This window comes from Pelmatolapia mariae, linkage group LG10_11, assembly GCF_036321145.2.
Source record: "Pelmatolapia mariae isolate MD_Pm_ZW linkage group LG10_11, Pm_UMD_F_2, whole genome shotgun sequence".
Classification (NCBI taxonomy): domain Eukaryota; kingdom Metazoa; phylum Chordata; class Actinopteri; order Cichliformes; family Cichlidae; genus Pelmatolapia; species Pelmatolapia mariae.
The window spans coordinates 68086676-68107276 of NC_086236.1; the positions used below are offsets into that span (position 1 = coordinate 68086676).

At 40.2% G+C, this 20601-nt stretch overlaps 1 protein-coding gene across 8 annotated transcripts in view; it reads right to left on the reverse strand.

Annotated features, from left to right (window-relative positions):
• The window catches only part of cspg5a (chondroitin sulfate proteoglycan 5a), a 57602-nt gene extending 37954 nt beyond the window's left edge, over positions 1 to 19648 (reverse strand). For all 8 annotated transcript variants that reach the window (XM_063485496.1, XM_063485494.1, XM_063485492.1 and 5 more), the window contains exon 1: positions 19120 to 19648. In XM_063485496.1, the coding sequence (XP_063341566.1) occupies positions 19120 to 19216 (97 nt within the window). In that variant the 5' untranslated portion in view covers positions 19217 to 19648. The remainder of the gene's footprint in view (positions 1 to 19119) is intronic.
• Positions 19649 to 20601: the final 953 nt, after the last annotated feature.

The window sequence follows — 20601 nt, forward strand, 5'->3', positions numbered from 1 at the left end:
GGATCCCGAAAGCCCCAAACCCTCTGAGCATGTTTTGATTTTTGGATGATTTAATTCACAAATATTTGAACCACTTTGTCACAACTTCAGCAAATAACCCCATTTTTATTAGCTCATTATAAAGCTCTGTGCTCTACATGTATTCCTACACTAAGTGGTCCTTAATTGAATTATAACAAAAGAGGCCCAACAGGAAATTTGTGCTGATGGACCCCCAACAGGTTAATCCGGCTGCAGTTACCACAGATTATTAATTTAAAGCTAACACTGCAGTTTTAAAATTTCTTTTGTTATCATCTGGACCAACGAGTCTCTCACTGTGTACCAACATCAGAGAAAGCTGTGCTCTAAGACTCCTATTACCAGTCTAGTTCCTCTAAATTCCAATGTAACAGTGGGTTTAATGACCACCATGTTACATGTTATATGCAGCATACCTGCTTAGAGATTTTTACATCTGACAATCAGAAAGCTTTTAAGGCAGTTAAATAACCTTGATGAGATGAACTGTGCTGATAAAGAAGCCAAATCAACATCCAAAAGGTGGAAACTATCTTTTTCACCTCACACACTAACTTTGCCTTAAATAAAGCTCCCCTTTATGACCTGGCTTGTGAAACAGCCTTAGCTATAAAAAAAAAACTTGTGTGCATCCAGAAATAGAAGAAAAATGCTGATCCCAAATAAGCCGTGACATCAGAACTATTACTATGAAATATTAAACCATCAAGGGACTGAAACAGGGGTTGGGAACAGATCAGTGAAAACATCACCATCTTTTTGTATGTGACCTGGCCCTGTAAGCAAAGCAGCACAAAGTGAATGCTTTATAGGTATCTAACACCAATGTACTCTGCCTATCACCAGGAAGAGGCTTAAAATCAGATCATGGGAACTATACAGTTAAAAAAAAAAAAAAAGTGAAAACCTGATCAACTAAAAACACAAATATTGGCAACATAACAAAAAAAACTGAAGGAAATGCAACATCTGTTGTTAATTAACTACATACATATTCAATAATGATTCAGCTGGTCCTGTTTGCGCTTTCCAGAGAATTTAAGTTTCACAAACCAGTGATCCACACAGTGACTTCACACACGGAGCTTATTTGCCATTACGAACAGAGTGGGCTCAAGGAGGCTGGCTAGTGAAACAAATCAAAACGAGGCATGATTGGCTGTATCCTTATCCTTTGGTCGATTACTTCATCCGAGGGTGGCTTGTTGAGTCATGCAGAAAGCTGCTTTGCTGCCGCTCCCTCTTTGGATTAAAAGAATAATTCACTAATGTCTCTGAATGGTGAGGAGCTGGGATTAGGGATTACAGGACTAGAGAATGGAAGGGATTTGGGGGTGCCCTGCAGGGGGGAGGTGATGATCTCGGGGAGACTCAGACAAGACAATGTCTCGACAGCTGTAAGAAAACTGTAACCTAAATTTGTAACAATGACAGTGACTGATCATCGAGAGCGATCGCTGCGATACTATTTGTTATAATTCAGCAGAACATCTGTGCCTACTATGACACTCACAGCTTGTTAACCTGCTGTAGGAAAGTCAGAATTTGTACAGTCAGCGACAACCTCCAGACAGTCAGTCAGATACAATCTTCTAGATAAAGATGGACATTTCCCTCCAACACAGATGGGCTTACCGGGAAACCTCCAGATCTATTCCAGCATATAAAAACCTTTGCAGCCATTATTGGATGCTATACAATTACTGTTCCACTGACTGAAAAAAAAAATGCTTTTACCCTCTATGCAAACCGACACTATCCATGCCATGCTACAGCAACTAATTACCTACTGGACATCCATGAGATCATTCAGCCCTGACGAAACGCAGCAAAACACGCTTTGCTTGTTATGTTTCCTCGCACCAATGACAGCTTTCTCTTTTTTTATACTAGGGTTTATATACACGTCATATATACATTTTTGACACACCACCAAATGAGTGTTGCACTCAATTTCGGTGTAACATGCCATTTATACCGTAAATCATAATGAAACATTGCACTTCATTTTCAGAATGAGTATGTGCCAGTTCTTGCCAGTAAACCAATCACAGAGAACCTCCCAACTGACCTCAAACATAGAAGTAACGTTCTCGACATGACTCTTACCGACTGACACGTTCAGCCGTCAGTTGGTAAATAGTGGAATTTTTTTCCACTAACGTCTCTGCTACTATGTCTCCTGCTAGTTTTGCCATTAGCCAATAATTGATAATGAAAGTGTTTTAATAGAAATTTACATTTTAAAACTGTTTCTTTTAGGCACGTAGTAGTTTTATTCCGAGGGAAAAAGATAAATGAATAATGATAAATAAATAAAATGGCTCTTCAGTCTCTTTTGGCAGAGACACAAGTCATATCAGGCTGTGACTCAGACTAAATTTGTTACAGCGGTGGTTTTATTTAGTACTCTAGTTTATTACATTTTTCTAGATCCAACTTTCTGCTCAAATGCAATAGTAATGGGTCCAGTCATAAGATTTCCTAATTAACTGACTACTGTATCAGAGACCAAGGCCTAGTCAGCTCCAATAGAAAAGAAAACATTATGCACAATGAGTTTTTAATAAGCACAAGATATTAAAAAGGTCTTCTGCATGACATATTTATCTGAAGAGAGATCATATCTGCTTTATAAGAAAAGATCATATCAGCCTGGAGTTTAATATTAATATTGAGTCTGGCTGCAATATTCATCATTTATTATCTGCACTCACAAAAAGGACTGACATCACATTTATGTAACCTGTTTTGGACATGCACTAATTCAAGTCACCAAAGTTGAGTCACCAAAGTCTTTTTTTTTTCAGCATGATCCCCACACAGTGAATAAATGCACTGTTGGTCCTGTAAGGAGCTTTGGTTAACAGCCTCCTCCAAAAAGCATATGTGAGGATATCTGCGAGGATCTTTGCTGACTGCTGTTAATCTCAGATGGTGAGGCTGTGGGCATTTTAATCTCTAAACGTTTTCCTGAACACTCGGTGTTATCTCCACTTACACAGTGAGAAGTTCGTTAAATCTCATTGCCACCAAAATTTTATGACTATGACGAGATGTCTGACCAAAGCAAACACACGCCCTTAGATAGTCAGAAGCTGCAATCTAATAATGGTATCACTTTACAAGTGCAGAAAAAAGACCTAAAAACCTGGAAAATCTGCTTCAGTGCTTCAAGAGGCAAAAGAAACATCTGGCTTCTGAATATTTTGGTAGAGAAAAAAATTTAAATATCTGAAAATTGTAACTGCCCAAATGACATGTTTAATTATTGAAAAATTACCACAAAATTACAATAATGAGCCTTGAATATGATAAATAAATTAAAAAATAAATAAAATATGAAAACTGTAGAGATAGACTGGCAAATTTATTATTTATAATTAAAAATATCACATCAGCACACATAAGTATTGGGCCATAATTCACATGACTATGTCACTTCAAGTTTAAAGCTGCAATATCATGAGATTGGGGCCTGTTGTATGTAAGTTCAGTGTGCGGTCTTATCATGCTTCTGGGATCGTGAAAACCTGCAGATACTCCCTCAGACTCACAATTATATTCACTGTATAGTAAACAAGATCACACAGTATGTTCAAAGACGCAATACACTGCACTAAAACAAACTAATCCAAATAAACGCACGTGCGTAAGGCTCCTTCCAAGCGGTCCTGTCATCATTAGGCAGTAGGCTGTCACATCAGCTGCAAGGTATTTGACAGGTGGAAGCCTTCAGTTTATTCAAGGATTCTTTTCTGGCGCTGCAACATTGAGCTGCATCTTTGAAGCTGCGGTCATTCTGGGGCTAATCCCTCCAGCAGTCCCTCAATGTACTGCTGTTTAACACATCAACTGAGCAGCCAGGGGATAATATGCCAAAACCACAATCTCTCTATTGCTCCCTCACACACATTAAAGAAATGGGCTTCACAGTAACTACACAAAAACATTTTACACGCCTAATATTTGATGCTCACTAGAAAATTAGGATTTAAGATGCGTGCATAAACACACTGCCTTTGGTTTGCTTCCCATATCTCGTGCTCTTTGTCTACACACACCTGATGAGAATAGACTCACCGCATGACAGCTTGTCCACATGAGCACAATATCTGAGACAGACAGACAGTATTCGACATAACCAACTCCTCCTTTAGAAGCTGCAACAAACCTGATGAATACAAACCGTACAGGCTGAGAAGCAGACAGTAATGGCTACAGCACAACCGTAGATAATGACAGCAGGGTGATGGTGAGAGATGATGACAAGGGAAGAAGAGAAGTAACACAGTGACAGAGAGGGGGGGGGGGAAGCTGAAAGAAAAACTGAGGGGGGAGGTGACAGTGTGAGGGATGGAGTGAGATGGTGAAAAAGCCAAAGTAAGAGTGGCAAAGAGAGAGAGAGAGGAGGATACTTTCAAGGTCTATGAAATACTCTTGGAGTTTTACTCTCACTATGTCTGTCAGTAGCCAAGGGGGGAAAAGTACACTGCAAATATCTCCTATCCACTCTGTACTGTCAGCTGTCAGTCACCTTAAATCTAACACCGTTTCTGCTGGATAATATTACAGTATGCTTCTGGTTCAACAGGCAGTGCTTAAAGACCGTTGGTGTGTGCATGCTTGACAGCATCTGCAATTGGTACCATTCAACTTACACAAAATTGCATTAAGTCTCCAAGAGGTTGAACTACTATGATCAGATCAGATCCAGAGTCTGTGACATGTTTTTGGGAGAATATGTACACTTTAGTTTCTAGTTCCACATTTAATATTCAGCTGTATTCAACTGTACTGTCAATGCTTTGCAGTATCATAGGTACACAACCAAAGTATTCAGGTCTCCACAAACATGTTGAATTAGCAGGGTGATTTGTTGTAGGCTTTCACCGACAGTAATTGCAAGGAGCCGTGACAGGCATGACCGAGCCTTTAGGACAAACATCTCTAATGACTTGTCACTTTGTTACCATACGTAAAACAGCACTGACATAATTCTGTTGTGAGATATGAGTAATGACAGGACATTACGAAAACTGGATCTTAACATTGCTTCATTCTTGGCAGCTGTTTATGAGCCAGAAAAGCCTCATTCCGGATAAAAATGGAGGATGGGTGGAGCACAAAAATTACCGAAGCTGAGGGTGGCATCGTGCCAGTTTCATTTTGGATAAAAATATCAAAATTTCTGGAGCTTGTCATTTGACGGCTTTTAGTAGAATAGAATAGAATAGAATAGAATAGAATAGAATAGAATAGATCTTTTTCCGTCCCTGTTACAAGCACAATGAAACACAGTATAAGTCTGATTTGTAGGATTCAAAGAAAGAAATGAGTTAGGTTAGTTAACATTTTGTTATATGACAGTTTTTCTTATATTTTCAGTTCTTTGCACAAAGTAGATTTTTAATCAGCTCTCCTCACAATCTTTTGGGGTAACTTTACACAGATCTCGTGTAGCCAGTATGCCGATATCTACTAAGCGACTCTACAAGAGCCAAACCTCTAATTTAAAGCCTTTTCTCTACTTCTCTACAGTGAACTTTTCACCAGCAGTTTGCATCTCTAAAGCTTGAAATCAATGTGGATGTGCACTCGCTTTACTGACAGCTGATACACTTTACTGACTGACTCTGCATTATTCAGTATAAGCATTTTTTTTCTTACATCTTTACGTATGCAATGTTGTGTAACCCACCTACAGTAATTTAAATGAGTAAGGCACAGCCACAAAGTTTCTTATACTGTATCACCAATGAAAAAACACTCCAAAGAAGAGTAAAGCTGCTGCTTTAAAACTGTAGTTGCTTTAAAACTACTTGAAGACTTGTTCCTCTACACATGAAAGATAACTTTGAGCCCACATTCCAACTGTTAGACGCCGAGTACAGAAGGCTCATCTACAAGTTAGCGCACTCAAACTTGTTTATGCACATTAACTTCTGCAGACAGAACTCGGTCTGCTGTTTGAGACCACAGTGGTGTCAATGTGCCAGAATCCTCACTGTGCATCTGTGGACCGGGCTCCAGTTAAGTGCAATTGTCTCCCTTTCAATGGCTCATTAGCTTAATTGGATTAATGAGGAGGAACCGTTTGACGGACAGCTGGTTAAGGAGCTGCGTCTGTGACAGCCCGAGAAAGTAAGTTCTGCATCACATCGGTACACGGCATGTTTATCCCACAGTTGTTCTAATGGGCTGCAGGTAATGTAGAAAATTCACAATTTATACAGAATAAATATTCTCTATTCAGTGGTGGTGTAAGTCACCTGGAGTACTTTAGTATTTTTAATGTGCACGATATCCACAACAGGAAATGAATAAATGGTATAATCAGGCTATGACTTATTGCCTTGTCTAAGACTCATACATAAGCGTTTCATTGTTCATGTTCATGCCTTCAGAACATAAGAGGAAACTTAAGAACAAAAGGACCAAAGTTTATGTGAATGCTGTGTACAGAGCTGTTTACCTGTGGGCTGCAGTAACTCAGTCTGTGTATGTGTCATTAAAAACAAATGATGTTGAGTCAGATCTCACTATATTTCACCGATGAACAACAACATTGCATCTCATTCATTGGTGAAGTTTTAAAAATGGTTGAAAAATAAATAAGTAGACTGTAGAAGCTCAACCTCCAACAAAACTAAAAACTAAAAACAGAATTTCCATAACACATCAAAGCAGCCACGAACAGTCTCATCACACAGTCAGTTTAGTAGATGTTCTATTGCTTTTAATCATATCACTAGTGACATCTTCAGTTCTTTTATTGCACATTCAAAACTCACCATTTGTTGCTTGGACCTTTTGATGGTGTGGCTTTGCACCCTGTACTTTCTAGGATTAAGAAATGTTCAACCTCAGCTTTCACACCATGAATAAATGGAAAGCTTTCAAAGTACGCAGAAGAAATAAATTCACCCACAAATCAGCCGAGCAGGGTACATCATAGAGATCGTCAAAGGTTTAGAGCAGATACTAAATTGGACTGTGCAATTGTTTCTGCTGCCATCAAAATGTTCAAAATAAACCTGAGACCTCTGGCTTTTACAAAAGGCCTGCTGTTTTACAGTATCATTTTATCAGTGAATCACACCTCTAAAATTTGGCTGACGTTTGAACTTTGGTATTAAGCTGAAAATTGTCTCATCCTATTTTTAAATCAAAAGTGAGATTTGTGAGTTCATGAGTTGGTAACATGGGGATATTTGTTTCTTTTTTTTCTTTTTTTTTTTTTGCATTTTAGCAGAGACTGTTTTGGAAATTAGTTTTCAAAAGTCCAACCTTTTGCCCCTGCTCAAAATAGTTTACTCTATAATACAGTAGGGTTTGCATTAAAAAGAAGAACTTAACTGAACGGCCTTATACCCGAGTAATGCCACAAAACTGGTTAACCTAAGCTGCAAGGTTCAGTCAGAGAGCGTCAGTACAGGATTTTGGACTCTGTCAGGGTCTGAGACACACCAGTTGAGGCCCAAATGAGAAACCACCAAAATAAAAGAGCCTTTGTTTGTTTCCCTCCCACTTCAGATGAGACAATTAAACAGCATTACGCAAGACGACGCCTCACGCTGCATGTCTGTGAATCTGTTTATGGTTGGGAATTTGAGTGTGTATGTGTCTGTGCTGTCTCTCTGCCAGCACAGCCCACTGGTAATTGGGGTGGCTTCCAGCTCCTCCAGTGAAGGGTGTGGATGGTCATAATGAGAAGAGAGAGTTTGGCTTTAGTGTGTGTGTGCGCATCAGACTGATTGTTAGGGGGTGATGGCGCCTCAAGGCCAAGTGCTGTTAGCCTGTGCTGGCGAGCTGCCGACCCTCAGGCTTCGCCCTTTGTTTAACCCAGATCAATTTGGAGAGAGGAAGCCACTAAACCACCCACAGACCTAGGGGACTCCGACTGGCCTTGACAGACTGTAAAGAAGAAGTTGATTGATAGTGACAGTTAGGGCCCGCCAGTCACTTTGGTGACCCAGACTGGGCTTTCAAGGTGAAAGGTTGGACAGTGGACAGATGACATAGAAAGGCTTGTAAGCATCCGTTTAAACACTGTGGTGCTAAACTGCCCATGATGGTGTTTTCGTGTGTCTACATTACAGTATTACCTTAGAATTTGAAAGCATGTAACAGATTATCTGTAATCACTTGCTCTGCCAAGAAAAAAGAAAAGGAAAATTGTTAATTTATTTATCAGTCATAAAGTGCCGTGGAGTTGGGTTGGATGTGGTGGACAGATAAAAAATATCTACGAGGGGAGGATCCTTGCAAAAAGCGCACAAAGTAGTATTTGTGTGAACGAAATAATGCGAATTGTATTGAAAAAGAGAAATCCTGAAAAGATCAGCATCTCTTTAACCTCCTAAGACCCGAACTCTTCCACGACATGCATTTTTAATTTCTCTTTGATATTTGGGCACATTGGGGCCCGAAGAATGTAAAAACAAAGAATTTCCAGATTTTTTTTTTTTTTACCTTAGTTTTGTTTTTAAGAAAAATGAGAGCCACAAATGAGGATATTAATTTAAAATTTTGATGGAACAGTAGCAGTATAATGTCCTTGTAAGTGGATATCAGGCCCATGTAGAGCAAAATTGAGTATTTTGGTCTAAATAACCCAAAATGTGATGTCCACATATGTGGACGGCAGGTCCTAGGAGGTTAAAATGTGAATAATTACATGGTGCTAGTGGGAAGAGCACTGTTTCTCAAATGAGGGTATTAGTACTCCATATTCTCATTCTTGACGTAACTATGAGTGACTAATAGTTGTGTGACTAAAAAATGAATATCTATTTAATTTTTACTGGATCTTCAAGTAGTCCTTTGGATCATCTATTGTCTGTTTATGGCCCTTTACTTGACTTCCGCAAATAGAACTCATTGCATTAAAAAAAAAAAAAAAAACCCTGTAACCTACTAAATCACACAATTTTTTATTTTGATTGAAACTTCTCACATTTATCTGTAAATATTTAAGCCAAAATCTAATCCAAAGGTGAACAACACAAACATCTACAGAAACAAAGATTGCAAAGTAGCGTAACATAACAGGCTGTCATGTTGCTGTTAAAAGGGAATTTCTTTCCCCTCTACATATAATATTTTGTGATGGGTTTGACATACCAGAAGCATTTGAAAACCAATAGACTGAAAAATAACACAACAACTGACATGAGTTTCTAGTTTTACTAGGACAGTTCACATTTTTTGCTTCCTTGACAAAAAATGCTTTCACTTTGAATACACCTTTACCTAGGTGCAATATTTGTAATTCATTTTTCATTGTTTATTGGATTAGTCTTTATGGATTTATAAACCCCCACTACAAATAGTATCTTTGCCTTAAATAAAGATGCATTAAAAACACAGCAATTTAACTCCAGTTTGATCATGTAGTCATGATAAAAACCGAATCTATCCCGAAAATGGTTTCCCCAAGTTGTTAAAGGCAAAAAACAGGACTTTGGTATTTTCTAGTAGTGACTGGATGTTATTCACACGAATGAGATGATTTTGTGAAGGTTTATAAAGGCGCTGGCACAGAAGTGACCACAGAAGAGACCAGTGAAGCCCAGTGAATGGTGATGAAACAGAGTGACTGAGAGCCTCTTTAACTCATTCTCATTGATCCCAGCTTCAAATACCTGAACCACATGAGAGCCACAGACACATTCCTCATCTCTTATCCCATTCCCACACTCGTTCTAACGAATGGGACACAAGGCCTCTTTATCTTTACTCGTGCTGCTCATTAATATCGACATAAAGCAGTGTTCTGCACTCTGCAACTGTTTTTCCTCACTCTCTCTTATTTTTCACTCATCCATTTCCTTTCCTGTTCTCTCTGACCTGCCATCTCCTTACATGCTCCTAACCTCCCCACATCTTACATCATAAATATTACTCATCATGTCATCCCTTCCTCCTTCACTTTCCCTTTCATTCGTGCAATTCTTCCTCTCTATTACCATCTCTTAATTTTCTCTCTCTTTTCACACTCTGATTTCTCTTTTCCAGTCTGACGCTGCCTTTCTTCCCTTCCGTCGTATAAATCCTTTCATTTCTGATTCTACAGGTGGTGGGATGGAGGAAGGATGTGTTGCCATGGATACACTCTCAGCCTCTCTAGGGTTGATGTGGTGCTCCAAACCCAACAAGAACAGCATACATACACATAAAACATACACTAACACACTCATGGACAAACACACACATATGCGCACCAAATAATACAACATTTGTCTGTGAAGGATGATCTCAGAGGTTTGTGCACATTTGCTCACACATGAGCTTTTCCTCCACCTCTTTTCATTTCAGTGACAGTTGCAATTTTGTACAAGTCCATGCACACTGCATATGTGCATATATGCATCTAAAGTTACACAGTTTGTTTTCCTCCTCTGCTGCAACAAATATGGACTTATGAGAGTGCAACAGCACGCTCAACACCCTCATCTGAAATTTGAATGCCAAATCTGCTGCATCATTTTAGGCAGCTGCATTTAGGTGCCTTGAGCAATGAGTGGATGATTTCAGTCTGCTAGTAATTTGTTACCATTGTACAAGGAGCAGCTGGATGTTGTATGTGGACCTTGTTTCTGTCACTAGTATTGAAAAATGGTCAAACACTCGAAGCAACTCACCCTCCGCTTCCCATGGAGACTACAAAAAATGTCATTATAAAGATTGCAGCCAGATCAACTTTAGCTCCCACTACAACCAGCTCACTCCGACTGTCTCACTCGCCCACACCCAACAAGTTTCTTATAAATTGGGGTCAAGTATTAAGTTTTGTATCTCATAGTTTAAAAGAGAGAGAGAGAGAATGACCAGAAGGCTCCTCTAAAAGGACAATTTTTTTCAACGCTTGGAGAAATTTCAGGTCAAATAGCGAATAGCATTGTGTTCAACATATAGCATCGTGTGAATTAATCACAGCAAGAACTCCATGCAAATGCTAGATAGTCTGTTTTGGAAAGCTTGGGAAATATTTAAATATATAACTTTAGGAGTTAAACTGGGTCTGGGTTCACCAGCTTGCAGAAGACGATGAATAAACATGAAAAAACTGATGTTTTGACCCATCCATCCACCCCAGCCTACTCCCCTCATAGTTATTACAAAAGGCAAACCTGTTTATTTTGCATGAACCAGAATGCTGCTGCATGCATGAATGAATCAGTCAGATGTACACAGATCAGCAGTTACTGTTAGTAGGACCTATATCTATCTGGACATTGTAATATAAGACTCTGATGCTGCAGATCCTGGTCTCATATGTGTCAGAAATACTGGATTTAAAATGTTTTTGTCATGTTACCATGACAATTTCCCAAAGCCTGAAATCAGTTTTATTAAGACTAACTCTGATTAAACAATTTATTTAATGTCCAAACACTTAATGTGCTTGATTGGTGATAAAGACTAATTGCCTGCCTGCCTTGTGTGATACTAGAGTTTACTGTCATGCAAATTTGACCGTAAACTGTGAAGCAAACATCACACAATAGGAAAAAAAAACCACTACGTAAACTAAATAAACCCAGCTGCATAATTATGTCTTTTCCTTCCTGGTTGTTAGCCACGACAGGTGTGTGTGCGTCTGTGTATACGCTCACAGTGGTGTGTGATGGGCAGACTGAATGTTAATATGACAGCCTGCAGTAGAGGCGGGAATGCGCACAGCCAGCCAAGGAGAGGAGAGCTGGTGCACGAGCATGAACTCAGTGACTCGCATCACCAAGGACACGCTCTCAGACAGGCAGTCTAGCACCTACATAACACATTAAAAACAAACACATTTTAAGAGAGATAGACAGTAGAAAGCTGCTACTCTGTAGTACTGGTAACACAAAGAGACAGATGCAAGCCTACACACAAGTGAAAAAAGATCTGATTCATCTTTCATACATTTTTCACCTTTTGCCTCACACACACACTACCTGCATAAAGACAGAAACATGTAAATTAATGTTCAAGGGTATGCAGAGTTTGAGTGCGCCAACTCAGCACTGCAAAGGGAAAAAAAGCGCACATCCTGTATCATTTTGTCTTTGAGGGGGGAGAAAGGACAGAGGCACCCCGTGACTGTCAAACTGCTCATGAAACTTTGTCAAGGATTTTCATGACTCTCTTTAGTCAAAAAAGAAAAGAAAAGAAAAAGAACGGTGGAGGATCACTGCCAAGGACGGTCACTGACAACAATCACACCTGTGAGTCAGAGCTGCAGCAAAAACACCTGGGCACAAGGATGATGACATAAAGGGAAAAAAATGAAGATAGAGGGACACAGGTGAGTTTTAGCAGTTTTTATCTGTTGCAAGATTACCAGTTTCACCATATCAAACCATATCAGTTTAGTTCTTCTCGTTATTCTGTGGCAATTTTAAAGCTTCAAGGCTATGTAAGAATATTTTTCCCATGTCCCCCCTTTGTAAACCCAACCTATGTTGAATACTTCAAACAGTGCAGTGTTTTAGCTATGAATGCAGGTGACTATTGCATTAATTTATATTACATACTGTACTTGTCCTGATACAAATAAACATTCCACTGCAAAAAACAGACGTCAATGAACACTACCAGCCTGGAAGAAGAAATGTCAGATGTGGGCTGTAATTCACAGGTTGTGGAACAAGGAACGGCGAGTGTAGGTGGACTCTGTTAATTCTGCTGCACTTGTGGACTCACTTTCTGAGCTCTTGTTTGAAACAATAATATGAGCGACACTGAGGAGCAGCTGTTCCAAGTGCAGAGGTGGGTGGTTTATTTAAATGCGACAGCACTGAGACTGGGCGTCTTAATAAGTATGGCAAAAATAACTCCGCTGTCACTTTGGTGATTTTGTCTACAAGAACAAATTAAGTCATCGCACCAAATGTGTGGAACTGATGCAGTAAATGTGCACGTTCAATCACACTCCAACCAGCGAAACCATTTAAACTACCATCAGTGAATAAATGTGATTACATTCAGGAGGAGTTCTGGTATTGCACTCTGCATTTATCTTCATGTTAAGGAGTTTTTCTTGCAGTATTGCTGTTGTTCAATTTTTAAAAAGCCACAACTTTTATCAAATAAACACAAGAACCTTTAGAAATATGGGACTGACTGCCCTTCCAGAGATACACAACAGTTTCTGAATCAATTTATAATTTCTTTACTATGCATAATGAAAACACTCAGTGGAAGTTCACATAAAATAACTCAACATACTTTGTGTTCTATTTTCATAGCTTGCTGCTCCATTTGGCTCAGTGTCTGCTTTTAAGGACATTATTCACTTGTGACCTCAATAAGCAAAATCTGACATTTAGTTTTATTAACTTAACAAATTATGCTTGTGTCGTGATGTATCGCTGAAACCATAAACAAACTGGTACCACTTTGCCTGGAACATACAACAAACGTTTTAGACTTGTTGTCCTTTTTCACTGGGCATTGCTACTTTTCGACAAATCACACACACACACACTTTTGTGTAGAGGACAGTCTGTCTGCACACACACAGCAATGCCAATAAAGCCCGGACAGCAGCTGGTCGGGTCAAGCCCGTGGCCACCTGCGTATGCTAGCAGTGATCTGTGGGCAGATCCAGGTGTGAGGATATTTCAGGTAAGATTAGGATCATATAGGTTCCTAACAAACAGGTTTATCTGGGATGAAGCACATAATAGCCATCACCGATCCACATTTGGAGCACATGCACTCAATCTTTTTTATAGTGGTTCAGCTTCAACACTGCTAACAAAGAAAAACTGCTATTGTAATAACTTGTTTGTCAAATTTGTTTTGTAAGACTATTCATAAAAATAATAATAATACTAACAATAAATGTTATGCAATGACATGATAATGCTTTATACATAAGTCATCACCACCAAACAGTAAGTAAGAAAGAAAAAATGCTAAAAGTAGCAAAACAGTACCTTTAAAATACTGCAAAAGTGCACAACTTCAAAAGTTAGCATAAAAGTTTCATAACATACTGCTTGACTTATATCGTAAACTGTGGGCAGATTCACTTTGTGCTGAATACTCATTTAATCAAATATCCATCTGTGCCCTCGTGTCAGCCACTGAAATTCAGATCTGTGGAATATCATCACTGTTGGTCACTGGGACATGTATGCTTCATAATACCAGGAGATGTTGCTTTGATATCAGCTAGCCTTAAATCAGCTGACAGGAGCAGATCGGTGTAATACTTTCAGCAGGGCTGACTCTGTGTTATAGTTGGCCTGAAATCCAACTGAAACTTTTCAAACATTTGATTAGGTTGTAAATATGTAAGAAACTGATTTAACATTATTTTTCCAAGACTTTGAAGAGGAAGAAAAGTTAAGACATAGCTTGGTAGCTGCTGGGTAAGATGGGGTCTAGCTGGTTGTTTTTCACTTCAGCAGGGGTTGAACAACAGCCTATTTGAAGAGAAATGGTAGACCTGGAAGTGCTGATGAAGTTTATTTTTTAAGATTTCAAATGAGACTTAAATCTTGTCCTGTTTCCATTTTCTTTCTGATCTTCTGCTTTCTCTCCTAAGAGCTCTAGTAGCGTCACTGATCCAGGGTGACTGTTTAGGCCTGGGATTCCTCGGTTTATATGGAGTATCATTCTCCATAACTGAGGAGCAAGTGGTGTTTAATAAATTAGTAAGGTCCTCAGTGCTGGGATAGGGCAGGGGAGCCTGTACAGTCCAAATATCTGAGGCGGCTTTGAAGGCCCCACAAAAACTGTTAGCAGTGGCGGAATTAATATAATGTGACTGGCGGAAAGGGAGATGTGGTTTTCGTAGGGGAAAGAGGGAGCGGCACATCAAAAATGACAGAGAGCTGGTCTGATAAACAAGCATCAGTTATGTTTGAATTAAAAACTGGAATACCAGATAACTAGGTCTATGGTGCAGCCCAGTTTATGAGTGTGTGCAGAGGGATGTGACCTTTATATGAACTGCTGTGAGTCTCATACAGAGCATTAAAAGGCAAGTAGTATTGTTAATGATATGCATCACATCCAATGCAATATGCAATCCATGTTTTTAATATGTTAAAGCTTTTTGTGTCACTTTTGCTAAAGCACCAAAATAAAGCTACTAAGTGTATTACAGGAAATAACGGAGCCACAGTGAAGTCACAAGCCCTGGTACTCCTTCAGTCAGTGCCAAACCTGGATAAATGAGGAGGGCTGCATTGGGCATTTACATATAGAATAGAAGAAAATGATATGCTGGGGTTACCTCACAAAGCGATCAGCTGAAAGAAGAAGTTGAAAATGAGTAATTAAAAAAAAACATCTTCAGAGTGTAGCATCATAGACTCCTTGTTCTGATTCAAGGAAGACAAAATGGATACCACCGTTGTCCTTTCATTTTCTGCCACTTTACTAACAAGACTGCTTGTCGCTGCTAATTGCTTCCTGAACTCTGCTCTTTATACACAACTGCAGCGTTTTGGAAACGTCAGCCATCAAACCTGGCTGCTCTGCATGTCCACGACACATTCATGCCAGCTCAGATAGAAGATATCATGGATTATTTAAATTCACATAACTTTCTGCGCTTTCATATAAAACCTGGAGTGCATATGCAAACTCTGAACATGTAACAAGCACCAAGGCTAACTGTATATGAGCTGCAAGGTGGCATGAAGAGATGAAGACTGCTTCTATGTGCTGTTCGGATATGAGTTTAGACACTATTGCTTCTGGAGCCAATACTAAATTGGCTCCACTGGAAATCAAACACTGCACAGAGTATGAAATCATTATCCAGAAATAATGAATAGACAGTACAAATAATGATAACATCTACAAATTAGAGCTGGTAATGAAAGACTACGTCCACTCTCAATGGACACAGACACACACATGCATGCATGGTCAGTAGGCGGAGAACCACCAGACTTGGCAAGAAATGTAAGCATTAGCCAAAAATCCAACCAACATTTTGAACTTAATGGAATTCAAAGTGCGATCGCACATTATGCCCGTGATATGAACACACTGTTCAGTGGATGTGTGTGGTTTCCATGGAGACCAAAAGGTGGAGGATGAGCGAGTGCAAAGCCATTGTTCACCAATAACCAGAGCATAGACGGAGTAAATTTTGTGTTGCTTGCTTTTTACAATAAAGAGGCTGGACTGGGTTAGTGGAGTCATGGAGGGAGGATTTGGCTTGAAGATTAACCCAGTGCACATCAAAGATAATCTGTCAACATGCAGATATGTGTCAGCAGGCCAGAAGAGAAGAGACACTGAGAGAGGAGGGGGGAGATGAAGGGAGAGCATAAGATGAGGAAAGGCTGCGTAGATTCATGAGTTTCATTACAGAAACAAGCGCTGGACATCGTTACGCCATCCATCGCATATCAACCACCTGAAATGCTCATAGGGGATGGGACGACGGGAGAGACGGCGACATAAAAGTGTTAAACACACAAGAGGGAGGAGGATTGCAAATGGCCACCGGAGGAAAAGACGACAGAAAATGAGTGACAGTTTTCTGGTCGGCTGTCATCAGCTCAGCACAGTTGGCCTTGGTAGTCTGAGCATCAGTCACAGATGTGGGGCAAGCTGCCGCCTCCTTATTCACCGGTGAAGCGAGAAGATGTGATGATGATGATGATGATGATGTGCGTGTATGTGTGGATGGAGAAGGAGGAGGGGGAAGGACTGTTCGCCCAAGGTTGTTTTATGTCGTCTGCACCACATCAGCTGACCTCTTTTTGTTATCCATCCACTTAAGGTTGAGCTGACACCAAATGCCTGCTATAGTGTGGACAAAAGACCCTAAATGAGTTATTGGTACTCAAGTTGAGTTTAAGGTGATCAAACTGTATTTTATTACCCTAAAATTCTTAGCTTGACCCACAAAGCTGATGATGAACAACAGCTGCTGAACAAATTGCATTTTCTTACTGACATTCGAGGGCTTAAGAGGTTGAATCATTAGCTCATTAGCACCTGGTGCTAAACTAATATGGTGAATTTGGGAAAGAATACATGTGTTGATCATGTTTAGCTCAAAGCAGTGCTGCCCCTACACTCTAAAACAGATGGTAGTGTAGCTGTGAGGAGATTTTTTAATGATTCCACTGCAATAACTGGTGATTAATATTGCCAAAAAGATTTAAGCTTGGAGTCATGATGCAATATTAATACACACCTTTAATGGAACTGCTTAATATTCTGAAAAATGTGCATACAGCAAAGACACCACTGAGTTACTGCACCCAGATTAGAAATAGTTCCAGCAAATAATTTCCACAATGAAGTATTTTAGAGATGCATGCAGTTGAATGTTTTTAACTTTTAGGGGGAAACAGTTCCAGTCGTCCTAGAAAGCCTTGTAGCATTATTAATCCTCACATGTAACTTTGCTTGGGATAAATACATTTAAAAAAATATTCATTTAAATGAATCTAAAGCTCTATCATCAATGTGCATTACAGTGCATGGGTAAGGTTTTAAAAACTTTTAAAATCTTTTAAAAACTGGTTTTCATCATCACAATTTAGTGTGACAAAGCAGGAGAAACAACCTGCTTGCATGCATGACATTAGTGCGGGAAACTGGAACAAAAGCTGCTGAATGAAATGACATAATTTGGTCGGAGGGTTAAGTCATTATTTTTGTTCGGCTGCTGCTGAATGTGTAGAAAGCTTCCAGACACATTTATGGATTTTGCTCAGTATTAAACAGGCGGACAATAAAATATTTGGCTTTAACCTCACAATCACACTCCATGAATTTCAGCGAGCGTTATGAAAGGAATCAGCCAGATTATATTAGATTATAACGCCAGACTGATTCCATCTCGTGCACGCTCCTGCATTATTAATCTGACAGCAATGTAGCTCGGCCGTGCGCAATGAATCTCAGACAAAGACACACACACACACACACACACACATACATACACACACACACACAGAGGCAGAGAGCTTTCTTGTCTTTTTTAATGTTTTTTTCCCTTCCTCTCTGTGTATCAGAATGTCCGTTCAGATCCCTTCATGAATTATTCATCAGGTCCCCCCTGGCCCTAATCCTCGCCTTTGTGTCGCTGTAGTGCCAGTGCGCCTCCAGGGAACCGGTTTACTGCATCGACTGGACGCTGTCATTGCCACAAATCTCTAAATTCTCCCAAAAATGTTCCTGCTGCTGCTTAATGTGTGACCGCAGTGCTCAAAGTGATGATTTACTGAGTTGATTTGTCGGTGACTGACATCCAAAATGCCGCCGTGTCGGTGCATCAGCATGCCTTGAATGCTGGAGCCAGTTAAACGGTTTTTAAACCCTCCCCTGCTGCATAATGACTTACAGTGCTTGCAACACTGAACACTGAGAACATATAGTCGTATACTTCTATGACATCCCCATATAAGCCCTTCCACAGACTCACGGTAATATTTTAACTTATGTCTTAACACCCCCTCTTGCGCCGTGTCCGTGTCACATGGGTTTACCCAGTTGTTGCCTCCTCTGGTGTCTCCATAATATATTCATAAGGACTTAAATTGCCGACTAGTGCGTTTATCCTGACCTGATTTTGCTTTATGCCATTTTTGTTTCTCGTAGCATCTCTATGACATCCCCACTGGGACCTGTGTTCAATGGTGAGCTTTCGGTGACCTAATCAGGACATTTTCTCTCCTAAAATGTAAAGATTCACACAAAATTGCACAAGAAGCCCTACAGCGTGATGTCCAGATGACAGCTGTTTTACTGTCAATAAAATGTATATATTTATATAACATATAGCCCATTTTCGACGACGCATCCTCCGAAATCAGATTTATTTCAGATTGCATTGATTAGAAAATGACCAATAAAACGTTATTAATAATGGCACCCAACTGTAGTCTATTAATATCAATTGAGTGTGAAGTGTTGCCTAACCTACAATCAGAGCCTCACTGACCTCCTTTCTGGCTGCCCTGTGGGAGTGTGTTAAGGTACCCTGAATCCACAGAGGGGACTTGCTGCAGCAGCAAGAAATTTAAAAAAAGAAAGAAAGAAAGGAAAAAGGGGAAAAAAGAAAAATCAAGGAATAAAACATTTTGTGGTGATTAAACTGGACAGTGAAGGGCAGTTTCTTACCGCGGACAGACAACGGGATCAAGTGCAGAGCCAGGACGCACGACAGCAGCGTTAGTCTCCAGCATCCCGTGCAAAAGATCGCTTGCTTCTCCTGCATCCTTGCTGTAGAGTGATAGGCTTTGATGGTCAGACGAAAGAAGAGAGAATCCTTTGTGTTATAATGTTAATAACAAGAGAGTTCGGTGGAGGTTGCAAAAAGTAATCCGGACAAGTGGAGCTGCTGATTTGCGTGCGGTCTAGACTCAAGCCTCCCCGCGCTTCTCCTCCATAGCCGCTTGGTCTCAGCTGTCTCCGCGTATCTGCTCCGTTCTTTCACTCGCTTGTTCAACGCAGTGAGGCTGGTTACGGCTCCATCGCCAAAAAGCGGCGGTCGGAGACGGCGGTGGTGGGGTGTTGGTGGTGGTGGAGGCGGGGGTTACTTTTGGGGGAGTAGACGCACGCCGTGGCTTGGCTTGGCTCGGAACGGATTGGTGCTTTGGGCACTTTGTGACTGAGAAGGGAACAAACGTGTGCAGTGCGCTCGGCAGCCTTCTCATCATCTGGGGAGGAGAAAAAAGGGCCGGTGATGCCCCCCTCCTCTTCTTCCCTACGCCCCCATCCTCATCCCTCCTCCCTTCCCTCCCTCGTTCATTTTCCCTTGAAGTCTCCCTGCTCCTACTCCCCTCATCCTCCGGTTTCCTAAAACTTTCCCCGACTTTTTCTATCACCAAAGCCCTTTTATCCACCTTGCTTATCCATAAAACATTTTGTCTTCTCCCATGCATACATCTCCTACAATATTCTTCCTTCAGCTTTTTTTAATTGGCAGAAAAAGGTCTCCATCCTTCTCTCATATTCCATTTCGCCCCCTTTCCAGACCCTAAACCTCTACTTTTTGTCCATTATTGCTGCCATCCTTACAATTTTCTCTGGCATTATTTTCCTCCTCACTAAGTAAAAAAAAATCTTAAAACACAAACAGAACAGAGCAAGATGGTAAAAGTAATCTGTGCTTGACATAAATTGAAGTTCGCACAGCCCAGGCAGCTACAGGTTTAGTTTATGATTCCTAAAGAAGTGCTTTCACATTAGTCTCTAGGGGAAGCATCGATCCCCAAGTTATCAGCTAATCAGCTGTAGTAACTCACTAACTGATGGTACATTTACTGCACACATTTAGACTGATGCTGGTCTTTTGTTGCCTAAGCATCTCCCACTAACACGCCAACCATTCACAGTACTGCTGAATCTCCCACAGACCACATATATCTGATGGACTACACTTTCCTCAAGCTTTTTTTTTCAAATGTTTTCATCCTGGCAGCTTCCTCTTCTTCAGACTTCTTGTCTTTGTCTCTATTCTTTCTAAATCCATCCTCTCTCAAAACACATTCCCTCCTCCTTTCTCCATTCATTTTGAACTTTTTTCTCTACTTCCTCATCCTAAGACACTTGCCCTTTCCCCTTTTTTCTAAAAACAAGTGAATCCTTTTCTGGGTGACT